The sequence below is a fragment of the Condylura cristata genome, unplaced genomic scaffold (assembly GCF_000260355.1).
Source record: "Condylura cristata isolate star-nosed mole 26May11 unplaced genomic scaffold, ConCri1.0 scaffold00003, whole genome shotgun sequence".
Taxonomy (NCBI): domain Eukaryota; kingdom Metazoa; phylum Chordata; class Mammalia; order Eulipotyphla; family Talpidae; genus Condylura; species Condylura cristata.
In genome coordinates this window covers 62,990,272-63,013,221 of record NW_004567104.1, presented here as the reverse complement: position 1 = coordinate 63,013,221, position 22,950 = coordinate 62,990,272, and the positions used below count along the sequence as shown (strand labels likewise).

Here is a 22,950-nt window from a genome sequence, read left to right as displayed (position 1 = left end):
ATGCTATGGTATACGTGTGCTAGTTTTCGTGTAGACACTTTCCATTTTGGGTATGTAACTAGGGAATCAAGTTACTGGGTCATGTGGCAAGTCTTATGTCTAAGTAATAAGATTCTTCAAGAGCATTTTATAATACGGTCTTTATGCCATAAATTAGTGATTGTTCCTTTTTCAAGATACGAACCAGTGAAACACAAGATAAAGTTGGAAGGAGAAAGGGAGGAAGGTTGTAAAGAAGGGATGTTTTACAGAGCTTTATCTTCCAATTTTTATGTTACTGTCTTTGAGAAAAATTTTTACTTTTGCAGGGAAAGATGAAGAACGAAATTGCTGCTGTTGTCTTCTTTTTCACAAGATTAGTTCGAAAACATGATAAGTTGAAAAAGGAGGCAGTAGAGAGGTTTGCTGAGAAATTGACTCTAATACTTCAAGAAAAATATAAAAATCACTGGTATCCAGAAAAACCATCAAAAGGACAGGCCTACAGGTAAGGGATTAGGGTAGACACTTGGATTGGACTAAGTGGAAAGGCTGATAAACCCCAGAATGGAGTACATGACCAGAGGACTGAGAGTGTCCAGTCTGTGTCTATCCCATTTTACCTGCAAAATACAGAAGTCTGGGGTCTCAGTATTTTTGCCCTGGTCATTTTAAAATAAAAGCATTTGCTGTTGGATTTCAACTGCCTGGACTTGGGAAGCTAATATTGTTGGCTCATAAGAGTTAGTCATGTAGTTATAGTTTGGCTCTTGAATGTGTTTTCCTAAAACTATCACCCATATATGAGCATGGTAGGGGTTGACAGAAATGAGCCTTATTGTATCTAAAGTAACATTTTGCATGTATTTTTGAAAAAAATAAGAACTTTATGACAAAGTAAAGCTAAGATTATTAGATAATATTTTCTTGATCAAGAATAAGTTATACTATACACAGTCTTTATGATAGAAACTAGTATAATTATTTATAGATAAAACACCCATAAACCACACAATTGACAAATGCTAGTTTGGGAATTTAAACTCAGGTCTAAGTGACCCTAAATTCTGTGGGCTTTCAGTATACCACAGTGTGACTACTGCTTTTGGCTCTCACAGGGAAGGTAATTTTCACTTCCAGCTGTCTCTTGCAGGCTGGCTTATAAATTACATTTACACTTTAAAAGAGAGTGTACATGTCCTGGCATGCTTACTCCCTGTGAGCATTTATACGGCTGGCTGGCAACCTGGGTTGAACATATTCTGCTGAACTCAGTGGCTCCATTTGTGGATGTAGTCACAGAAAATAAGTGGAACAGTTGACGCTGTCATGACTAGAAAAATTTTATTTATGAGTATTGCTGTCTCCAAAGTTTCCTTCATTAATCAGCACTTTACTACTTTGATGTATAAAGGACTTGGTTCTAATCACTAGCTCTTCTAAGGGGAAGACTACTCACAAAATCTACAAAGGAGGTGAAAACAGGGTTTGTTTCTCAAGTTCCAAAAGCCAGATGAGCATATTTTATTGAAAAGAAGAATCAAAGTAATTGATGTATTTTCCCCATCATTTTTATCTGGAGAGGTTTCCTAAATTGGAAATTGGCAGATGTGAATTAAAATAGAAATATGGATGTTTGTATAAAACATTATTTTTTATCTTTTCACTTGAGTCTACTAATTTTTTTCCCCCTGTACATCTTCATTTCTGATAGCCCTTCATTTCTGAAGGGCTTTTGTGAGGTAGAACTATTGAGGTTTTTACACTCATCTAATTGACATTGGATAAAGCCTTTTGGAAGTACCAAGCACCATACTATATTACTGAAAAAGAAGACTGTCAAGTAAATGCTTAAAGGTCAGACAGTGTATACTTTCATTTCCATTAATTCTAAAACTTGAGGAAAAAAAGTTAGCCAAAAAGGATTAAATTGGCAAGTGATCAGAACTATCATTATTGAGGCATTTTGAAACCATTTTTGAAGTACAAACTCTTAGACTTAATGGTTGGTTATTACTATTATAAAAATGGCTATAATACAGGATTAACCACAGTTGGACTTGGTGGGTTTTTTTTTCTTCTAAAGTGTTTATAAATTAAAATAGTTTCTCTACAGTATAAACAAATAAGATGCTTTTGGAGGGCAATTTGGCAATATCAAGTGTGGTAAAAATATTCATATTCTTTGAAGAGTCTCAAACTCTTCGAGAAGTATAATCAGATATGCAGACAAATAGTTTATGAATATGGATGTTTCTTACACTTTATAATTGCAAAAAAATTGGAAAGAGCTAAACTGTCAGCCTTAAGTAAATGATAGACTATTTTAATGCAGCTTTTAAAATCTTGTTTTTGAAGAGTGGTTAATGGATAGGTAGTCACATTATGTAGAATAAAGAGCAGCATAAAAATACTTGAAATATGTAAATTTTGTTGAAGCAGAGTCTCAACTTTAGTATCTGTATTTACACTATGTTTTTCAAGCTTAGAACCTATGACACTCATTGTAGATAACAAAAGCACATCTATCCCCTTACCCTTGACTACTTTTCTCCTGAGGCACAGGGGACTCTGGAGTCAGTTACACACTAGAATCTGTAAAATAGGACAATCTTATAGAAAAGAACAGTATCATATGCTATAAAATAATTTTTTCACTCTGTTTTTGCTGCAGTCTTAATGCTGATGTTAAGATAGGTTCAGACAGACATTTGATGATGAATTTTGAAGTCTGGTGTCTTGGATTTGAATCCTAGATTTACCACATTCTAGCTGATGATGGACTAGTTATTCAGACTGCCTCCTTTTCTTTCAATGAAGAAAATAGTATCTAAGAGGACAATTATGAGAAGTAGGGTACATTCAAAAGCATTTAGGTAACTGTTCTTTGCACAGTAAACCTTTAAAAAGTTATTTTATATACAATAAAATTAATCCATTTAAGTATAAAATTATTTAGAGACATTTATTAGTGTAACATTCAAGGTTTTAAATATAAATTGAAATCAGTAAATAATAAAATGTTAGGACACATAATGTTGTTATATAATGGTATAGTGACTGTTCTTTGGTTAACTTGTATTTTTCACACTATAGAGTTTTGGTTGAGGAAGTGGTGAAACAACTTAATTTAAATTTATCCATTAAATAAGTACTAGAACTAGTACCAAAACCTGGTTTTTATTGATTGATTTCTTAGTTGTAGGCAGTGAACACTTAAATTGTAATTGACATTTCTCTATGTAAATGTAAAAGGCTTATTTAAACTAATTTTTCCATTTAAACTGAGAGAACATTTCAGTAGGTAGACATAGTGTTTCTTAGCTTAAAAAATAATAGAACAGAGGCTCAATTTTAGAATTTTTCCCAACTTTTTTTTTCATTAAAACCCTTAGGTAACAAGAGTTAAATGAAATAATCCAATAACTCTTCAAATTACAAGTTGCATTTTAATCTCAAGTATGAAATACAAATGACTTGTGTTTTTATAGTCAAGAACTGTATAGAACAGTTGTCGGTAAGGTAAAGGACACCTTTCTTAATACTTTTATTTCGATATCTACAATGTATAAGCAAGGTAATAACAGATCAAAACATGTCACAGTGACTTCCAAATATTTATCAAACATTGTTGGAGATTTTATTATATAGGATTTGGCCAATAAAACTTGTAGCTTCAGAGGTCTCATACTCTCACATGTTCATGTGAGATTGTATACTTTCTAGGTAAAATAAGGTAGAGCCATTTCTGATTTTTGGGCTCACATAAATGTCCTCTTCTTTTAGTCACACCAGATATTCTTGGTGCTACTTCACTGACTATAATTCACATGTATTATTTATTTAAGGTAGATGTGCTCATGGGTTCTCCACTAAGGTTTTTTTTTTTGTTTTGTTTTTAATTTACATTGGCAAATACTAATAGACATGACAGAGTTTATGACTAAAATTTAATAAGGCTGTTGCCCTCACTGTACTTTGTTGTAGGTGCATTCGTGTCAATAAGTTTCAGAGAGTTGATCCTGATGTCCTAAAAGCCTGTGAGAACAGCTGCATCTTGTACAGTGACCTGGGTTTGCCCAAGGAGCTCACTTTATGGGTGGATCCATGTGAAGTATGCTGCCGGTGAGTGCTTGAGTTTAGCAGCTGATAACCTTGGAGCTGGAACTGATCTTATAAAATCCTTTCAAATATTGCCTACCTGTGTGTATTTATGGCCAGGAGCGTGTTGCCTGTGACTTTATCAGATATAAATTAAAAGTAATAGAGAAGGACTGGCTGCATTCCTGTTTTACAGCTAAAGAAACTTATAGAAACTGGGTAGGGATTATTTTCTAGAGCTTGCCAAGAAGTTTACTGTAGACCAAGCAGTAGACCATAGATGTAGATTCCTATAGGTCAGCTTTTGTCATTAAGAAAGAAACTAATCCCAAATTATACTGGATAATAACCTTTGGCCTAGGAATAACTGGCAACTTCATTATCTATTCCTTTTTTTTCTATTTGGCTCCCTGTCCTTTTTTTTGTTTTGTTTTTTAAGTGACAGTGATATTTTCGTGGTTTTTTTCATAATGGAAATTATTTCTTTCCTTATAAATAATTGTAGATGAGTGTTAGGTATAATCTAGCTGAATTCCCTTCATTCTAAAAAACATTCTTTTTGGACCAGGCATTTTTCAGTTGTGAGGTTTTAAAAGAATGACACGCCTTCCATGGTGGCACAACGGGTTAGGACACAGCACTGTGCAAGCTAGCCACAGCCACTTCAGTGTGAGTTTGATCCCTGGCTCCTAAGGTGATCCACATGGTGCTGCAGACCTCTCCTGTCTCGCCCACTGTTTCCCTCAGCAGTGTACTTTGTAGATCTGCTTGTTCTCCCTACTCTGTCTTTGGTGACCCACTGTACCTCTGGCCTGTACTCCCAGTTGTGTGCATAAATAAATAAATCTTTAAAGAAAAAAAATGGTGAGAATGACATTCTACTTTTAGGTAGTTCAAAGTAAAATAAGGAACAAAAAAGAATACACAGAGTATGATTTGTACTATAATATAAGTATGTACAAATGTAGTGGTTGGTTGCCCAAAGGAGAAAGTTACTGCCTGCACCAGGAGACAGAAAAGACTACTGAGTAAGTAATATTTGAGCTGGGAGAGGGAAAATGAGTTACGGTTAACCAAGTGTCAAGGTAGATAGGACATTTCCAGACAGGAGGAATGACAGGTGTATGCCTCACCTATCCATCCCCCAAGCCCTCAAATGAGCGGTTTCCTTCAGCTGTTCCTGTATGGTATTTCTCTGGCTTTGAGGTATAACTCACTTGTTGGTTGAGGTATAGATGTATTGTGATGCAATCCTGTTGTGTTCTAGAGTGCCAGAACCTTTGACCTCAAGACACATCATGCTAAAAATACATGATTATTCTTCCATTGATTTTTTATGAACCACCCTGGGGTTGCTTGGTATAAACTATTGCTTTGTGAAATGAAGTGTAAGTAGTAGATTCTTCCAAACTTGTTTCTCAGAAAAAAAAAAAAGACCAGCTCAAATTTTTGGGAATGTCAGATATCTTTAGATAGGGAAACTAATTAAAAACTCACCTTAATTCAGGGTCAGATTTTGTAGATTTTAACTACTGAACCCCTGCAGAAGACCTCAGTATATAAGAAATAGCTGTCACAGAGCTACTATATTGAATTGCTTACTCTTTTTTTTATTAGGTCCACACTTAGATAAAATTGACTCTTAAGACAGTTCTTTAAGTTGCTTAGTTTTTCAGCCTAAACAAAATTATAAGCAGCATTTTGAAAGGGAGGTGTTCATAATAGTCATAAAGCTACCTATAATGTTATATAGGTTGACAGACAGGGTTAAAAAGCTAAAGCGGGCCCTCCCTGGTGGCGCAGGGGTTAAAGCACAGCACTAAGAAGCTTAAGCCACTTTAGCATGAGTTTGATTCCTGATTCCCACCTGCCCCTGGAGATCCACATGGTGGAGGTCCACATGGCGTGGATGGCGCAGCAGACCTCTCCTGACCCGCCCGCTGCTCTCCTCAGCAGTGTACTTCATAGATCTGCCTGTGCTGCTCCCCTCTCTGTCTCTGGTGAATCCTCTCACCCTCCGCATCTCTGGCCTGTACACCCCAGTTCTGTATGAATAAATAAATTAAAAAAAAAAAAAAAAAGCTAAAAGCACTAGCACAAATATATTATCACCCACTCAGTAATACTTAACACAACAATCTTAAATGATTAAGTAAGAGTTCTCTTTCATAGGATATTTAAGAAGTTGTGTAATTATATAAGCATTTTGTACATAATTATTTGTAATGCTTGAATGCTGAAGAAAAACTTATGTGACATTTTTTATTTGTATACTTCATTACTTGATGATGGCAGGAAAACTTTCTGTGCTCTGAGCTTTAATATAAGAAAATCTTTGCTCAATAGCTTTACAGTAATTTTGTTTATGATTTAAAAAATGGATATTTTTTTTTCATTAGCTAATAGAAATCACCTACAGAATATGGGGCTTATTCATTGAAAACAAATTACCAAAAATGAAAGACATGCTAACAATGAGTAGAAATCATTGCTGTAAGCTAATAAAAGAAATAGAGATATTAATAAGTGATTTGGAGCCAAAACTGGAAAGAAATATTCTAAAAATTAAAAAGCTAATCTAGTTAAATAAATACCTGAAAATCATTAAATTAACTAAGGTTATGGAAAAAAATTTGAAAGCACTCAAAAAGAACATACTGTTCTGTTCGGAGTTCGGAGTTTTGTCAGGATAAGATATTGGAAGGATGCTGTGTTATATGGCTAAAAAGGGTATCAGTTAGGGAAATATTTGAGAAAAAAAATAACATTCTTATAATGACAAGCTTATAAATTCATTATTTTATATATTCTATAACTTATTTTGTAGTTTCTATATTTCTGAGAAAACATTAAACATTGATTTGTTTTAAATTAATGTTTCAGTAATGTCATTGGTAAATGGAAATGGAAAGTTGAAAGTTATTCATTGTAATTCTGAGGAATTAACTGTACTTTCTAATGTTTCAGTAATATAGAAAAGTTTCACTTTCCATAGAGACTATATCAAAATACTACAGAGGGAAAGAACCTAATTGAATTTGTATGTCAAAAAGTCTGCGTTTTTAAATTAAAAAATGATCCTTTTATCATTAGATGTCTGTTCTTATTTGAGGTTCATATTTCTTGGAAGGCAGGAATTTTCTTCAGATTTCCTTCCTTTCTGTTTTGCTAAAGTTTGCTTGAACTTTTAGACTCCATTATTAGGTATTAAATGGGTTTTCAGTTTACTTCATAAAAAGACTTGCTCATTTCTGGTTCTGTATCTGACACTGAATTAGCTATGTGCCAGGAGCAAATTATTTCATTTCCCCAGGCCTCAGTTTCATATCTGCTGGGTGAGGAAGCCTGGATACTTACTGGTTGGTCTTTCAGCTAGTGATTTGTTGAGGACAGCTAGTGATTTGTTGTCTAGCCAGAGCAAATCTCACAACACAGAGTTCTTACTATTTTACATTTACTTAGCATTTCCAGGATTTAAACACTTAGCAAATTTCAGTGTAATCAAAGACTAATTTATATGTGCTAATGCCAGTAATGTTTAACAGTGGGCTTAGGCCTACCTTCAGTTTTGCTGTAGCAACTCTTTTTATGAGGTAAAATGAGAAATAAAGTTATGCCTCTATAAGAGAAGACACCAAAGCTATAATAGAACTGACCTGTGAAACTACCTAACTTCATATAAACTCTCAGAGTCTTTATTGCAGTTAGGCTTAAACTAAATGATCATACTGAATAAATAATTTGAGATGAGCTATCTTGAAGTGAAATTTACTGACATCATAGTCATAGTTAGCCCTATTTTTTTGTTGAAGTTGTTTTGTTTCTTAACCTAAAATTGAAAAGATAATTCCAACTTTAATTACATATATGTAAGAGCCACTTAAAATTCATTTACTTTGTTCTGATGCTAGCTGGAAATTGTCTCATAATGTATATATTGTACAGTCTATTTAAATAGATTTGTGGGTCTCTCCTTTGTTGTCTGAGTGAAAACTCATATTCTTATGCTGTTTCTTTCTTTGCAAAATTTATTTCCTTTTTTTAGTTACCAGTAGCCAAAATTAAATATTTTGACAATTATTCTTAGACCATAGGCTTAAAGGTTTTGGAAGAATAAAGTCTTGCCCTTTTACTTAAAAAAAGAAAATTGGGCCCTCCCTGGTGGCGCAGCGGGCGTTAAAGCACTGCACTAAGAAGCTAAAGCCACTTCTGCATGAGTTCGATTCCTACCTGCCCCGGAGGTGACCACATGGCGCGGCAGACCTCTCCTGACCCGCCCGCTGCTCCCCTCAGCAGTGTACTTCGTCGATCTGCCTGTTCTGCTCCCCACTCTGTCTCTGGTGAAGCCTCTCACCCTCCGCATCTCTGGCCTGTACCCCAGTTCTGTATGAATAAATAAATAAATCTTTAAAAAAAAAAGAAAATTGAAGTGAGAAATAAGCAGTTATCCTAGGCATTTAAGAGGTAAACAGTACAATTTAATCAAAATCTTTTCAACAAGTGTATTTTCTTTAAATTCAATAATTACTTCAGTTTTCATTTTTTGTCAGAGTAGATATAGGAATTTTGCTTCCCTTTCTAATTTAATCATAAAAGTAAACTCAGAAATAACTAGTCAATTGAGACTTGAATTACTAAGATACACATTACTTGGGTTTGTTATAAATATATTAGAAAAGTTTACTGTATATGTAGCTAATGTCAATGTTACATATAAAAATATAATCAAATGATTTTTCCTTAGTGTTCTAACATCTCTTCTACTTAAAAAATTTTTTTTCTTTATGGTGATAGCACTGTTGTACAGGATTTAGAGGAATAGGTTCATACCTCTTAAAGTGTACATTACCACACTGTCCCCAGCATTAAAGCACACGTATTCCTTTACCCTCTATCATTAGACCTCCTTGCCCTTCTCTGTCCACCCCTATCATGCCTTTCCCGGTAGCAGCCTTAATTTTGTATTCATATTTCTAGGATTTGTTTTGGTTTAGTTTTGTCAGTTCCTTTCCCCCCTCATGGGTGAAATCAACATTTATTTGTCTTTGTCCTTCTGATTTTACTTAGCATATTCTCCAGTTCTATTCATGTTTTTGCAAATGACAGGAGTTCCATCTTTTTCTTGTAGTTGTTTAGTATTTCATTGTGTATATGCACCACAGTTTAACCCACTGCTCTGTCAATAGTTATATATGGGGTCAAGTTCTGGGATGGTTCCTTATTTAATTTGACCAGTTGGAGGTGAGAGGGGGAATTGACCAATGGCATGTCCAGACTTACTTAATTTAAATTTTATGGGTATTTCATGTCGATGCTATGAAGTTTGTAACTTTTTTTCTACTATTCTTAGATATGGAGAGAAAAATAATGCATTCATTGTTGCCAGCTTTGAAAATGAGGATGAGAACAAGGATGAGATCTCCAAGAAAGTTACTAGAGCCTTTGATAAGGTTACCTCTGATTATCATTCAGGATCCTCCTCTTCAGATGAAGAAACAAGTAAAGAAGTAGAAGTGAAACCCAGTTCACTGACTGCAACTCCAAGCCCAGTGTACCAGGTAATTATATTAAAGCAGGGTTTGCCAAGTAACATTGCAGGTAATCCCATCCTTGTTGCTCAAAGTTTCTGATTTGAGATGCTGTCTCACAGTTCTTAACCTTTTCACACTAAGGAGAACTGCTTCTTGGAATTGGAAGTAGACATCCTGAGTTACTTTTTCAGAGGTCTGCTTTACATATATTTGAAAAAGCTTGACATAGAGTTAAAAAAAATCATGGTGATGTTTCTGATGTTTTTTACTTTATTTTTAAAGGTTTATTTATTTTTGCATACAAGATCTGGGGTATAGGCCAGAGATGTGAAGGATGAGGGGATTCACCAAAGACAGAATGGGGAGCAGAACAGATGAAATCTACTAAAATACACTGCTGAAGGAAGCAATGAGAGAGACAGGAGAGGTCTGCTGCACCATGTGAGGTTCACCTCCCTGACCAGGGATTGAACTGGTGCTGCAGTGGCTGCCCATAGCAGTGCTGAGACCTAACCCCTTGTGCCACCAGGAAGGCCCCTGATATTTTTTAAATCACTGTTATTCAAAAATAGCCAATAACTTTCTGTTCTTGTTTAACATTCCCAATTTATACCTTTGAGTTTAGCTTTCTTATTCTCTCCCATTCCATGATTAAACAGAAACTCCACTAAATTATATCCGTTTATTTTTCACTTAATCTATTAACAGTCACCTTTGCCACTTGAAGGGTCATATGTCTTTTATACATGAACTTAAAAAGATTTGTTCACCTACTTATTTTTATCCTGCATACCAAAGAAAATTTAACATACTAATTTTAAAATTCTCAACACATTACTCTTTAATAGAAAACATTTTAAAGTCAGAAAAATTAAAGAGGTATTTTAAGCTGAACCTTATTCTTCATTAAGTACTTTTTTTCTAATTTTGAGTATATTTCAAATATACCTACATTTGTTAATTTGACCTTTATTAGACATAATGAAACATACAGGTTCATAATCAAGCAGGTTTATGTTCACCTTGAATTTGAGCTAACATGAAAATTTATTGAATTTTGAAAAGGAGAAACCAGACTGTTAACATTCAAAAATACATGTATGTGGTGAATACTCACTTAATATACCTTAATTTTTTAAATTTTTGCCTCCACCCCTGAAGGGTTGAATTATATGCCCTAACAACAAATCAAAACAAAAAACAGCTTCAGATAGTATAAAAAAGTGTGATAATGACAAATTATTCCTCTTCCTTCCAGCCATCATTCTTGTGTCCTTCCATTGAAGGATCCATTATCAGTTATTTTGTATTCTTCTTGAGATTGTCTTATGTAGATAGGTAGACATATGTGTATTTCAGGAATAATTTTTTTTTAAGACCTTTGCCATAAATAATTTCAATATTTTTCCCCTCGATGCATTAATACAATTCCAAATTAAACTGAATACCTTACTTTTATAAGTATATTGACTTAATTTTTAGTTTCACTTTACATTAAATTGTATTTATTTTTCAATGTTTGAAGTCTATTAGGATATTGTTACAATAAAGGCATGTAAATTAAGGTCACTTTTTAAGAAAATCATTTCTTTTTGGCTTTATATTCACCACCAAATATTTTATGACGGAAAAGTATAGTGATTATAAGCTGTTGTGTAGAGAGCAATGCAAGAGGTCCGCTTTAATCTTTTTTTCCTAGCCACTTTTTTAATTGAACTTGGCATACATTATTCAAAAAGGATAAAGGGCTTTGTGTGTTCTGAAACTGTCTGCTAATTAGGGAGTGAAGATTATTTTACTGTGTGGTTATTATATTGTTCCCAATTTACAGATATAACTCAATCAAAATCTTAACTTTTTTTTCCTAGAAAGTTACAGGTTGATTTTAAAGCTTAAAAAAAGGAGAATGAAGTTGGAGGCCTCACTGATATAGCCATTATATTTATCAAGACAATGTGGTAATGGTTTAAAAACACCAAGATAAAAATGGAACAGTAAAGGTTACAGATTTAATTCATATGTGTATAGTCACTGTTGTGTTTTTAATAAGAATGCCAAAGCATTCTTCCCATGGGGAAAGTCTTAAAGATCTAGTCCTGAAACAATTTGGATAATATGGGAGGGAAACGTGAACCTTGTAGGGTATATAAAAATAATAATAATTTGAGATAGATCATAATTGTAATCTTAAGCTTTTAGCATAGAATATAGGGAGATGTATCATTACTAATTAAATAGGCAAAGCTTTCTTCCAGGGGACACAAAAACAAACGGGACAATTTGCTTCCATCAAAATCAGAACTCTGTGTTCATCAAAAGAAACCATTAAGAACATGAATAAAGCATAGATTGGGAGAAATATTCTTAATAAGTATAAGTCAAAGGACTCTCTTGCAGAATGTGCTTTATAAATCACTCCTAAAAGATACACAGCCCAAGTAAAAGTAATGAATAAAAGATGTGATACACACTTCATAAAAGTTGTTATGTAAACAGACGGCATAAAAATGTTCTCAGCTTCAATTTGTCATCAGGAAAATACAGAACAGATCATAGTGAAATATTGCTTTTCTCAGAGGTTAAAGTTCAAAATTTCAATACCAAATGTAGACAAGGATATGAAGCAGCTAGATGCATAAACTGGGAGAATGAAATGGAAGTCACTTTGGTAAACTGTTAATAACCTGTTGATGTTTACTTACAAAGTTAAATTTGTGTCTACGGTGCTATGCAACAGTTCCATCTTACATTTTAACAAACTAAATGAAATAAATGTCTGCAAAGCCTTGTATTGGAATATTTATAGCAACTTCTTAACAATCTAAATGTTAACAAATGAGTGAAAAAGGATGGGATTCTGTGTGTTCGTACAGTGGAACAATAGTAGTAAAGTAGAACTAATTGACATGGTATAAAAGAACCTCAGAAACATTCGATTGATCAAAAGGAACCAGACAAAAAACACATGCTGTATGACTCCATTTACATGAAGTTCACAAACAGAAAACTTAGTCTGGTGATAGAACTCATCATAACAGTGGTTGCCTCTGGGGTGTGAGGATTAGCTGGGAAGGAATAATGTAAGATCCAATATTTAGTCTGCTGCTTTACAGTCTTAAAATCTTGTCAGCACCCCAATGTAAGAAGAATGAAAACATTTCATTTGGGCACTCATTTGTGTTATAGTTCAGTTAGTTTGAACTAGAAGTTCTTCCTTCTTATTGTATAGTCAGTGACTACAAGTGCAGAAAGCAATATACAGTCTTGTGTTTACGTGTGTTTAAGTGTGTGTACATACACAACAAAAGCATGTACATGTAAAATTTATAAAAGATATACACAAAATAATAAGTATGAATCACAGAGGGGAGTTGATTAGCTGGTAATCAGAACAAAGAGGTACTTTTCCAATGTGTGAGTTTTTGTATCTTTTAAATTGTCATATCAATGCAATGGTGTACATATGTTTTAATAAGAGGTAAGTATATAGTAATTTAAATTTAAAATACCTGTACGAAAAGAAACAAATTAGAAATCAAAGAACTCTGAAACAACATAGTAGTAACAGGGCATAGCATTCTGAGCAGCGATCCAAAACTGCTGATAACATTGAGATAATGTGAACTTAATGTCCCATCTGACTTAATGTGTAATCTAAAACTATTGTTTCCAAAAACAAAACTGGCTTCATCAGAATCACCGGCAGAGTAGGCATAGTATCATCAAAATACTGCCCTTTATTTCTAAGATTTTGTTACTCAATGTTCAGTAAACTAGGCCTAGGATATGAGTGTGTTTAACAGTTCCTTGGATGACTCCATATTGCACCATACTAATCTAAAACATGCCATTCATTTTATCTTTTGATCTTTTCTGGTTCAAGTAACCAGAAATTCCTGGTTGTTTTAGGGGGCTATTTTGGAATTTATTCCTTTTCATTCATTCAGAAAACATTGCTTGATTACCTGTAATGAGTTTTTTGTAATGTACTTTTGAGGCATCTGGAAAGTGACTTAGTTTTTACATAGCATATGGCTAATTTTTCTTTTGAATTGGCTTATGTTTTCTTTTCCCTACAGATTTCAGAACTAATATTTCCTCCTCTTCCAATGTGGCATCCTTTGCCCAGAAAAAAGCCGGGAATGTACCGAGGAAATAGCCATCAGAATCACTACCCTCCTCCTGTTCCATTCGGTTATCCCAATCAGGGAAGGAAGAATAAACCGTATCGCCCAATTCCAGTGACATGGGTACCTCCTCCTGGAATGCACTGTGATCGGAATCACTGGATTAATCCTCACATGTTAGCACCTCATTAGCTGCTTTTTGATTATGTTGATGTCATGTTGAGAAAAACTAGAATAATCCTGACTACACATTAAAAGTTTAAAAGTTCATACTCATAGTAGTACACAGTTAGATGGGTCAAACCATCAAACTTATTTTTATAGAGATGTTATTGAGAATAATCTTTCTTAAAATATATATATATATGCACTTTAGATATATTGATATAGTTTGAGAAACTTTATTAAAGTTAGTCAAGTGCCTGAGTTTTTAATATTGAACTTGAGTATTTATATATTGTGCATCAACTCTGTTGGATACAAGAACACTGTAGGAGTGGATGATCTCTTCTAGCACCTTTAAACATTTACTTTATGGAGAGTATGTAAGTTATTTATACACAAGGAAATCTATTTTATGTCGTTTAGAAGAATTGTGTGAAATCATGTAGTTGTAAATAAAAAGTAGTTTGAGGCATGACTGTGTTTCTATTTTTGTACATTAAAAATAAGGGAGAAAGAACAAAGAAGATACTCCATTTCAGTATTTTGCAAAGAAAAATACAACACAAGAATTTAAGTTTTTCCTTACAAATACCAACTTTTTATTAACCATACCTTTCTCAAAGGCTGTAGTATCAAAATAGACATATAAAAATCTAAATTTGTTAGTTGCAGCAAACTGAAAATACAACTATAACAAAATTTCTTTTACCATTAAAGCGACTGCATACTATTTTCCTAAGACTTTGGCCTGTACTGATTTTTATGTAACATCTGACTTTAATCCCTTATGGCACTACATAAAGTAGATCTGTTCTTAACAGTCACTCTTATCTCTGTTCCTGGAGCTTTTTTTCAACATGTTAAAAAGTCTAGAAGTCTAAAGCCAAATAGTACAGTCCTTCACATTCTTCGGTAGTCCTTCATAATTATACCACTGTAATGCCATCAGTCTTGAAAGTGTCCTTGAACTACAAAAAAAAAAAAACAAAAAACGAATTTTTAAAAAAGATGAGAACCGGAGGGGTAAACAAACTTTTAAAAAGCACTTACGGACTTAATTTCATTATACATACCATGCATCACTGATAACCAAATAGCATGAATGTTTTGTGAGCAGTCTGTTAAAATTCTGGATTAAGTGACTGCAATGTAGTTTTAAAATTTTAACTTTTTGCTGAGATCTCTTGTGTCTCAAAGGAAATAGTCAAGTAATAAATACTTGTAAAACAATGATAATATGTACTATTCCTCCTGTGCTCTCAATTACATAACCAGTTGGATAGGGAAATTGTTAAAATAGCATTTTGTGGAGCCCCTCTGGTGGTGCGGGGGTTAGAGACAGCACTATGAAGCTACCACCAGCACTACAGGAAGAGGTAACCCACATGGCACAGCAGACCTCTCCTGTCCTGCCTGCTACTCCCCCCTCAGCAGTTTATTTCAGAAGATCTGCTTGTTCTGCTACTCACTCTAGTGAATCAGAGGCGAGACAGTGCTGAAGGGTGCTAAATACTCTACTGAGAGGTGCTGCAGAAAGGCAAGGAGAGGTCTGCTGTGTGGGTCAACCCCTGGCTGGGATAGAATTTATGCTGCAGTGGCTGCTGATAGCTTCAGAATGCTGAGACTTAACCCCCTGTGGCACCAGGGAGGCCCAAGAGAAAAAATGTAAAGAAAACTGAATATAAGTGATACAACAAAGCAAACTACTAATTTGGTCAACAGGACCTTGGTATAAAATGTTTTTAGATCTTTATATTGTAAAATTTTCAAGTTGATAAGTGAAACCAGTATTAATTGTAATCAGAATCTCCATGAAATTTTAAAAACTTGAAAACCTGATTTTACATTTGCACAAGGAACAATCCTCAAAAGTAACCAAAAAAATTATTTAAAGATGAGCATGTTACTACTGCCTTAGCGTTTATCAGCATATACTCCTATGTCTGACAAGAGTGAATTAATCTACCAGTGAGACAAAATTACAAATACAGAACGAGAAACAGGCATTTAATGCAAGGTAAATCAGTGACTTTACAAATAATAAATGTTGGGTTGTTGGAAAAGTCATGAACATTTTTTTCAAGCAAAAATAGTTTATGACTTATGACAGCCCAACAATTTACTAGTAATGAATTACTAGGCTGTGCATCTTTCCTTTAAGGTAAGAATGTAAAGAGTTAATTACAGATACATAAAGATTAAATGTAAACTATGAAACTTAAAGCAGGTAGTACAGAAGGTCCTACTTACAGACTTTAGCATAGGAATATTTTCTCCACGTGACATAAAAATTCTGTCTTGGAATTGAAAGAGCAAAACTTTAAACTATTTTCAAAAGACATCTTAAAAGACAAAGTCCAGAGAGAAAACTTCCCAGAAAATGATAGAAGTTAGGTTTGTCATAGAATGAAAATGATTAATGTAAAACTTTGTTTACATAAGCTTGGGGAAGTCTGAAAACATATCCCAAAAGTGATAACAGAGCCTGTATATTTATCTCAAGGTAATGTTAACCATTATAGTTCATATGTATACCTATGTATATAAAGCATTTTATATAGCAAAATGGAATAGTATCTTATAGGTAATATACTTTCCATTCTTTGATAAAATTATGTATGTTCTAGTAGTTTCAGCTTACATATGAAAAAACTGAGTCAGTATTGAAATAAATTAGCCCACATGATCTAAATAGGATTTTTTAAAATTCCAGCAAATTGGAACTCCATGATAAGTTTTTAGGAGATAGAGGTTTGGAAAGATAGTAGCTAACTGGTAATAATAGTTGCCCTTAAACTGTTAACAATATGTTAGCATTCGTTTTTATTAACTGAGGAAGCAACAGAATAGATTTTTTTTTTTTAAATTCTGGGTTAGATGAGATTGTAATGAAAAGGAATATATTACTTTCTAAAAGTTCTTGGCCACAAGGGGGCATCAAATATTCTTTTCTAATATACAAGCAAATCTCCTTAAAAAGTATTAGTTCCGGCCCTTCCTGGTGCCGCAGCGGGTTAAGGCACAGCACTGGGAAGCTAGAGCCACTTCCGCATGAGTTCGATCCCCGCCTGCCCCAGAGGAGATCCACATGGCGTGGCAGACCTCTCCTGTACCGCCCGCTGCTGCCCTCAGCAGTGTACTTCGTCAGTCTGCCTGTTCTGCTCCCGGCTGTCTCTGGTGAATCCTCTCACCCTCTGCATCTCTGGTCTGTACCCTAGTTCTGTATGAAAAAATAAATCTTAAAAAAAAAAGTATTAGTTCCTTTTACTATGTATATACATGTAGAATTGTCCCTGGTAATGGGGGATTTTAATTAAATGTGTCAAGTTATTAACAAAAGATCATTAAAATTATTTTTCTGCTGATATGAATTAAAATTATTTTTCTGTTGGGACGAGTAATATTGTTCATTTAGGGGAAAAAATACAGAGAAAAGATCACCTGTAATCACTCCAGTGGCAGTGGTATTTTAGTGGATTGGAAATGTTTTAAGAGAGTTTATATACTCCTATTGTGTCATGATAAGAAGTACATTCATCTTATGGCCAATTTAAAAATAAACATTTTCTGATGCCACTGATTTATTCTAAAACATTAATAGTTTCATGGTATTCATTTGTGTACACTTTATTCCTAGGAAAACCACTAGATCAAAAATCTGGAGACCTGGATTTTGTTTTTATGTGGCCTTAGGAAATCAAAACCTTTCCTGGCTGGGTCCCCTTGTCAGTAAGTCAGAAGGGGTGAAATAAAAATGTTGGAAGACTCATTTTCCCACAGGCTGCAACTGTAGTCAATTATGAGTTTTCTCATAATTGCAAACTCATCACACTGTTTCCTAAAAATGTCCTCCCTGCTGACATTTCTGGGACCATGTGAGAGGAAAAGTGTCCTATTTAGTGACACTGGAAGAGTAAAGTACCAGCAGCCAACATTCACCTTGGATTAGTGTGTGATATATAACCTCACACAGGACCTAGACACATCCTTTCAGGTGCAAGATAACTTATGTTCTTCACTAATTTCATTTGTGTTAATTCCATAAAACTACCCTGAGCAAGAACTCCAGAAACTAAAGATTATTTTAGAAACACCAAGGGAAGATAAAGGGGGTAATAGCTTTATAGGAACAAAACCAGAGCTGCTGCAATTATTGTCAGTGAAAAACCACTGAAGACTCTTTACTGTGTGTTAAACATTAAATATAAAGATGTCTCTGCCTTCAAGAGGTCTAACTTTGTGAGAGGAGACAAACAGTAAATGAATGGAAAAGATGGGGCTTTTTATAAAAGCAAAAGAATGAACCAGCACACATTCACTTTAATCTGTCCAATCTGAGGCATTTTTGAGAGTTAAGAATTTATTGTTATTAGTAGTTACAATAAGACAACAGGCATTAGACAGCCTTCTCTGGAAAACCTGACTTTGTCGTGTGGTAATACGAGGCAAATGTTACTGCTCTAACAATAATGATAGCAATGAACATTTAGAGTTTTACATGTCAGCCTACATGCTTGACATACACTAATTTAGCAATCTTAGAACAACCTACCAAGTAGGTATGACTATGTTATATTGGTGAGGAAAGAGAACTGAGAGATCATGCAGCTTGTCTAAGTTCATCCAGAAAGAACCAGAATCTTTCCCAACTTCACCGTCTGAGGTGCTGATAAAGGCACTTCCCATACCTACACTTACTTGCATTTAATACCAAAATAAATTTTGTTCAGTGTATGGGAATTTTTTACCCCTCCCAAAGTAATAATCCCATAAGAAAAAAATTGAGAAATAGAAACTCTCCATAACAACAGAAAAGCCTTATGCCACAGAAGCAGCGACTGGAGTCAGCAGATGGCTTATTCCAGGGATGCTCTTCCCCACAGGGTGGCAGCAGTGGGCCCACACAGTGCCTCAGCCCCTGTCCACCTGTCTGCACACATTTTTTTCATCTTTCGCCTTTCTATTTAAGCCAAAAGCACATTTGGCCCCTACTCTTTGGGTACAGAAATTCCTTGGTCATCTCAACATGTACATGCTTGTGACCCCCAGGTTTCTAACTCCGATCCTCCCCCCAGTGGCATAATTGCAAATGTCTGTTCACCAGCTCTACTTAAGGACCAAGTATGTTTTTCAAAGTCAACATTGCTAAAACTAAAACTTTAATTTCCAAATCTTTCAGGAATTCGGCTTCAAACTTCACCCTTTTATTCTGCATACATGTTCTTCCATGATTTCCTCTATCCTGTAGCTTTAAAACCAGTCTTCATGCGTATGACTAACAAGTTTAATTTCTAGCTGAGTTTTCTACTTAGGTCCCATCTTTCTCTCCTAAATTCTAATATGTTAAATGTTGCATGGCTAAGACAAGACTTACTTTCAAATCTGCTACGGCTCTGTCTTCCCCATTCTATGTCATAATTCTGAATGTTGCTCCCATCTAAACTCTAATACCCACCATCACCTATTCAGTCATTGTTCATTTTTTAAACTAATCAGACTAGGGCCCTCCCTGGTGGCGCAGCGGGTTAAAGCACAGCACTAAGAAGCTAAAGCCACTTCAGCATGAGTTCGATCCCCAAACCAGAGGTGACCCAGATGGCATGGCAGACCTCTCCTGACCTGCCTGCACCTCCCCTCAGCAGTGTACTTCATAGATCTGCCTGTTCTACTCCCGACTCTGTCTCTGGTGAAGCCCCTCACTGCCCCCGCACCTCTCGCCTACACCCCAGTTCTGTGTATGCACAAATAAATAAATCTTTAAAAAAAATAATAATCAGAATAAGCTCACATACATCTACCTGCATATGTATAGAGCATTTCTAGAAGGATAAATAAGAAATTGGTCATACTTTTCACTCTATCAATGTTATGCCGTGTGACTGTACCACCTATTAAAAAATCAAAATCAGTAAATTATCACTTATAATACAAAACTTCCTTATAAACTCCAGTTCCCTGAAAAGCTTCACCTTACCAGCAAGACTCATAATACAAATCCATCACCATTAACCATTTCTTTATCTGACAAGGAGCTGTGAGATTAACAGTGTATCAGGGTCCTCTCTGGTGGCACAATAGGTTAAAGCACAGCACTATGAAGCTGTCACAGCCACTGCAGCACGAGTTCAACCCCCAGCCAGGGAGTTGACCCACAGGGCACAGCAGACCTCTCCTGACCCACCCACTGCTCCCCTCAGCAGTGTACTTCAACACATCTGCCTGTTCTGCTCTCCACTCTGTCTCTGGTGTATCCTCTCACCCTCTGCACCTCTAGCCTGTAGCCCAGTTCTTTTGTGCTTAAATAAATGAATCTTTTTTTTAAAAAAAGTGTATCAGTCTGGGCACAAAAGAGACAGAACCAAGAAATAACTATATTGGCATAATTATGTAGGTGTTGATTTTTATTATGCCACTAAAATTTAAATTCTGGGAGTGTGTTCCACATCATTTCACTATTAGACCTGTCCCACAATTTCAATTGTGAAAACACTTCTAATACCCAATACCTCGAAATGTGGCCTTAACGGCTGCTGTATTACAAGACTAGAACAACTAGGACAGACATGAATAGAAGGTGGTGAAGAGATAGAAACAAGACATAAAAAACACCTACACTCAAGGAAATGCCAGTCTTCCCTCACAACACTAACTGCCCTGCCTTCATCTCAGGCTTTCAGCTCCAGAACTGACACAAGTCCCACTTAAGCCACTCAGTTTGTTAGTTTCTGGCAACCTCAGAATACTAATAAAATTATAAACAGAAGTTAATTGTCCTGACTAGTCGTCTCAGGAGACAAATTATTTAAAAAGCATGTAAGGATTTTTTCATCTCACTAAAGGTACACTTAAATATTTCTGGAAGTTTGTTAAATCTAAGAACAAATATTCTACTGCTAGAGGCTGACCAACAGAATCACCTGCACAGGGTTTCCTAAACAGTTCACAGGTTGGCTGTGAACTGCCTAGGTTGGCTGATTATGGAAATAACCTGATGGAAAAAATGGAATCAGAGACTTCACCCGCAGACCAATTCAGAATTTCTGAGGAAAGCATTAGATATTTCTAGAGTGTTTCTCCACTTACTTGGGTTCTTCTCATTAGGTCTCTTTTGTATTGCTTCTGTTGAGCTAGGTGATCCCATTCTTTATTTGTGCAAGTTAATTTTTAAGTGATGGGCACTTTTTCCTCATCACAGATACACTGAAGTACCCTTTTATTCCTTCAACACTTCTCTTTGGAAGCCACCAGGCCACTGTCTTAGAGAAGATATGTCATACCTAATGAATGCATACATGCCCTTAGAGCCTAAAGTTTCCTTTCTAAAAATTCATTTAACATTTACTAAGCAAATGCAAGTCAGAGTAGGCACTGGGAATAAAGGTAAATAAACCAGCTTCAAGCTATGAAGGCAGTAAATTAAATATATTAAACAATTCAAACACAAACGACTTTCTATCATAAAAGTTCTGTACTGTTGATATTAAAACCTAGACACACACAATTCAGCTTGTGAATGAGAAGCTGGCATGCAAATCAAAACGTGATTCAAAGGGAGTAGTATTTAGCTTACCCTTACAGAAAACACAAGTATACAAGGGGACGGTCAGGTCCCTGGTAATTTGCATGTTCACAGAAGCACAAAACCATACCCGTTAGGTAGCAGGTACAGCTATGCCCTAGAGGCACACCAAAAAGCATGGGAAATCAATCCTAGAGAATTGGAATGAACCACATAAGACCTATTACATCAGGTTTAGGTGTTTTTTTTTTTTTTCTTCATACTATCAGTTACATTCTAACGCAAGCATCCCACCAAGACAGTAAGGTAGGGAAGTTCATGGTGGCTTCGGTTCTTTAATGGGGACTGACATAAGGCTTTACCTAAATTCCTGGATCTTCTCAGCACCTCTAACTCTGAGTGAGAATTTCACAGCCCAAGACAAGATGCCAACTGATCAAGGCCTTGGTAGGAACAAGTTAACTAGATTGAAATTTATTTTTTCATTGTCCTCCACAAGTTTTTTTTTCCTCCAGCTAAGTTGGGACATTTTTTTCAATCGTTGTTAACTTTTAATGAACAAAATAACAAATTACATTTGATTTTACTTCAGAAATGCCAGCAAGAAAAACTCAGCTAAGTTTCTAGAACCGGATTCCTGATCTTTTCACTAATTTTATTGCATTTTGAAATTACAGTTGATTATGCCTTAAAAGTATAACATTTTTCTTTAGTAAATTATCCTGAATTCTCAATTTCATCTGTTTTGCTGCTTGGTATTTAATTTACCAGCCCTTAGAGCTGCAAGATTAAAATAAGATTTAAAGGCATTAAATTATACTCAGAAGTTTTTCTATATCTTAATTCTCTGAAAATCTAAGTATCACTGTCAACAACCCAGTTACCAGGGACAAATAAAACAAATTTGCATTATTATATCAACTCCATTTGTTTAAAACCTTCCAATACACTGTGTGATATTCCTTAATCCTCATATTAAGCACTAGAAAACCTAAGTTGGTAGTAGTAAGTGGTGTTTAAACATGTCCAGCTCCACATCTATTGTTCTCTTTTTAATCCCCAGGCAGTGGGGGACTTTTGCCACTCTCCCAGGGATTGCTCAGCAACACTGAGTCATTTTTAAGGATCACTTCTTCTTGGGAGAGACAGTACCATTGGCACCTAGTGGGTAGATTCCAAAACGCTGATAAACATACCGTGTGTAGGGTGGGTCCCCCAAAACAAAAATCACCTAGTTCAAAATGTTAAATTTGTGGTCGAGGGCCCTCTCTGGTGCATAACGGGCTAGGACGCAGCACAAGCTAGTAGCCGCTTTCAGTGTAAAGCAGTTGATTCCTGGCCCAGAGGTGACCCGCATGATGCGGCAGACCTCTCCTGACCCGCCCACTGCTCCCCCAGCTGTGTACTTGTCTGTCAGCTCTGCCTTCCACCCCACCACACACCCCCACCCCTGTCTCTGGTGAATCCTTTCACCGCCCCTGTACCCCTGGCTTGTACCCCAGTTCTGTATGCATAAATAAATAAATCT

General features: G+C 35.4%; 1 protein-coding gene across 1 annotated transcript; it reads left to right on the top strand.

Moving 5' to 3' along the window:
• The first annotated feature begins 314 nt into the window (after positions 1-314).
• BTG3 (BTG family, member 3) lies at positions 315-14,378 on the top strand. Its single transcript, XM_004675302.2, has 4 exons — positions 315-487; positions 3,967-4,104; positions 9,431-9,638; positions 13,691-14,378. Exons 1-4 carry the CDS (start codon positions 315-317, stop codon positions 13,928-13,930), a joined length of 759 nt encoding a protein of 252 aa, XP_004675359.1. The 3' UTR covers positions 13,931-14,378.
• The last annotated feature ends 8,572 nt before the right edge of the window (positions 14,379-22,950 follow it).

Coding starts and splice junctions, on each gene's coding strand:
- BTG3 (XM_004675302.2), top strand. CDS start 315: ATGAAGAACGAAATTGCTGCTGTTGTCTTCTTTTTCACAAGATTAGTT. Junction 488..3,966: donor TCAAAAGGACAGGCCTACAG/GTAAGGGATTAG, acceptor ACTTTGTTGTAG/GTGCATTCGTGTCAATAAGT. Junction 4,105..9,430: donor CCATGTGAAGTATGCTGCCG/GTGAGTGCTTGA, acceptor TACTATTCTTAG/ATATGGAGAGAAAAATAATG.